This window comes from Helobdella robusta, assembly GCF_000326865.2.
Source record: "Helobdella robusta unplaced genomic scaffold HELROscaffold_64, whole genome shotgun sequence".
NCBI lineage: Eukaryota > Metazoa > Annelida > Clitellata > Rhynchobdellida > Glossiphoniidae > Helobdella > Helobdella robusta.
The window spans coordinates 269744-271829 of NW_008705358.1; the positions used below are offsets into that span (position 1 = coordinate 269744).

The 2086-nt window shown below is 42.9% G+C and overlaps 1 protein-coding gene across 1 annotated transcript in view; it reads left to right on the forward strand.

Annotated features, from left to right (window-relative positions):
• Positions 1 to 1795, forward strand: part of HELRODRAFT_193984 (hypothetical protein) — a 12775-nt gene extending 10980 nt beyond the window's left edge. The window contains exons 6-9 of the mRNA XM_009029998.1: positions 322 to 524; positions 871 to 973; positions 1268 to 1343; positions 1637 to 1795. Coding sequence (XP_009028246.1) covers positions 322 to 524; positions 871 to 973; positions 1268 to 1343; positions 1637 to 1781 — 527 coding nt within the window. The 3' untranslated portion in view covers positions 1782 to 1795. The remainder of the gene's footprint in view (positions 1 to 321; positions 525 to 870; positions 974 to 1267; positions 1344 to 1636) is intronic.
• Positions 1796 to 2086: the final 291 nt, after the last annotated feature.

The window sequence follows — 2086 nt, forward strand, 5'->3', positions numbered from 1 at the left end:
TTCGCGAGATGCTCTCTGGAGCTGGAGCTGGTGCCTGCCAGATCATCATCACCACACCCATGGAGCTGCTCAAGAGACAACTGCAAGATGCCGGAAGGACTGGTCTGTGTGTGTGTGTGTGCTTGTTTGTGTGTGTTTGTATGTGTGTGTGTTTATGTGTTTGTGTGTGTGTTTGTGTGTTTGTTTTTGTATGCTATGTTTTGTTGTCAATTTGTTTGTTACTTTCGCGTTTTGTTTCACAATATTCTTTAACTTTTTTTAGCACTAAACTTTCGAGGTTAACACTTCATTCAGAAGTTTTCTTAAACAATACTTGAACAGCGGGGAAAGCCCAACTGGACACGGCGGTAGGGGGTGGTGCGGGGCTGGCCCAAGTTCAGAAGCTGTCAGCCACCCGTCTTGCCATGGGCCTCCTAAGAGAAAGGGGCATATTCGGGCTGTATAAGGGTCTAGGGGCAACATTCACCAGGGATGTTACCTTCTCCGCCATCTACTTTCCGCTGTTTGCTCATCTCAATAGCTTGGTTCGTGCTCTGCCTCTTGCTGCTCTGTAGTGTAGTTTCGTTCGTTCGTTCGTTCTTTCGTTCGTTCGTTCGTTCTTTCGTTCGTTCGTTCGTTCGTTTATTATTTTATTTAGTTTTTCAATAAATAAATAGTCATATAAACGTGAAATTGTTGAAATAGTGGATGGTTGATTAAATTTGGAATCAAGAAGACAATGCAATCGAATGAATGATGAATGAATGAGTGAGTGGTTGAATACTCAAATGAATGGATGAATTGATGGATGGATGGATGGATGGATGGATGGATTGATTAATAAACCAGTGAATGAATACCAGTGAATGAATGCATGAACCAATCATCCAGGGAAAAAGACGAGAAGGAAGTTCTCAAGCAGTCTTTTATGTTTCATTCGCAGCTGGTTTGGCAGCCGGCAGCCTGGCTTGCTTTATGGTAACGCCTCTGGATGGTAAGTAGGAGGGGCTTGTTCAAATTATTGTTTGCTGGTCGGTCGGTTGGATGATTTGTTGATTTTGATTGGCTGCTGGCTGGGTGATTTGCTGATTTTGATTGGCTGATTGAAAGCGAGTGAGCAAGAGAGGCTTGTGTGCAGTCAGCGCTAAATGATGATTGGCTAGTCGGTTAGTTTGTTGATCTGTGATTGGTCAGTTAGCAGCATTGTGCGAGGGCCGGCCGTGATACTATTTATAACCATGGCGTGGTCATGATTGGGGTATCTGTAAGCACCTTTCAATACGAACAGTTGTGAAGACGAGGCTGCAAACCATCAATAAAGCCGAAGGAGAGAAAGTACATCGAGGAATTGTCGACTGTCTCATGTGAGTGTATATGTTTGTTGGATGTTTGTTTGTCTGTCTGTCTATCTATCTGTCTGTCTGTGTGTGTGTGTCTGTCTGTGTGTGTGTCTGTGTGTGTACTTTAGTTCGTGTCTATATATGTATGTATGTATGCATGCAAGTATGTGCGTATATGAGTGCATGCTTCTTGTACGCTCAATGAAATATTTTTCTTGCAGAAAAACCCAAGTCAAACACACACACACATACAAAAACACACAGACAAACACACACAGACAGACAAACACACACACACACGCGCGCGCACTAAACAGACGTACATACAGAGAAGAGGGGTGGAGAGCCCTATTCAAAGGCGGGGCCTGTAGAATGCTGGTCATCGCACCGCTCTTTGGAATCGCCCAGACGGTCTACTACTTCGGAGTGGCTGAGGCCGTGCTTGGGAGCATGGCGAAGTAACACAGCTTGATCATTATAACTACCATCATCAGCATTGCTATTGGCCAACTTTTTATTTCTAGTTTATCTTATTTTATCCGTATTAACAACCCAGGCTGATACCTAAGATACAAATACACACACACGCGCGCGCGCGCACACACACACACGCACACATATATATAAAACCACCATGTTTTTGCTAACACAATTGGTATAAATTCATAGTCACGTATATATGTATAAATATATATTGTATTTGGGATGACGATATTTTTATAAAACTTCATGAACATCACTTGATATTTCCTTCTCTCTTTCTCTCT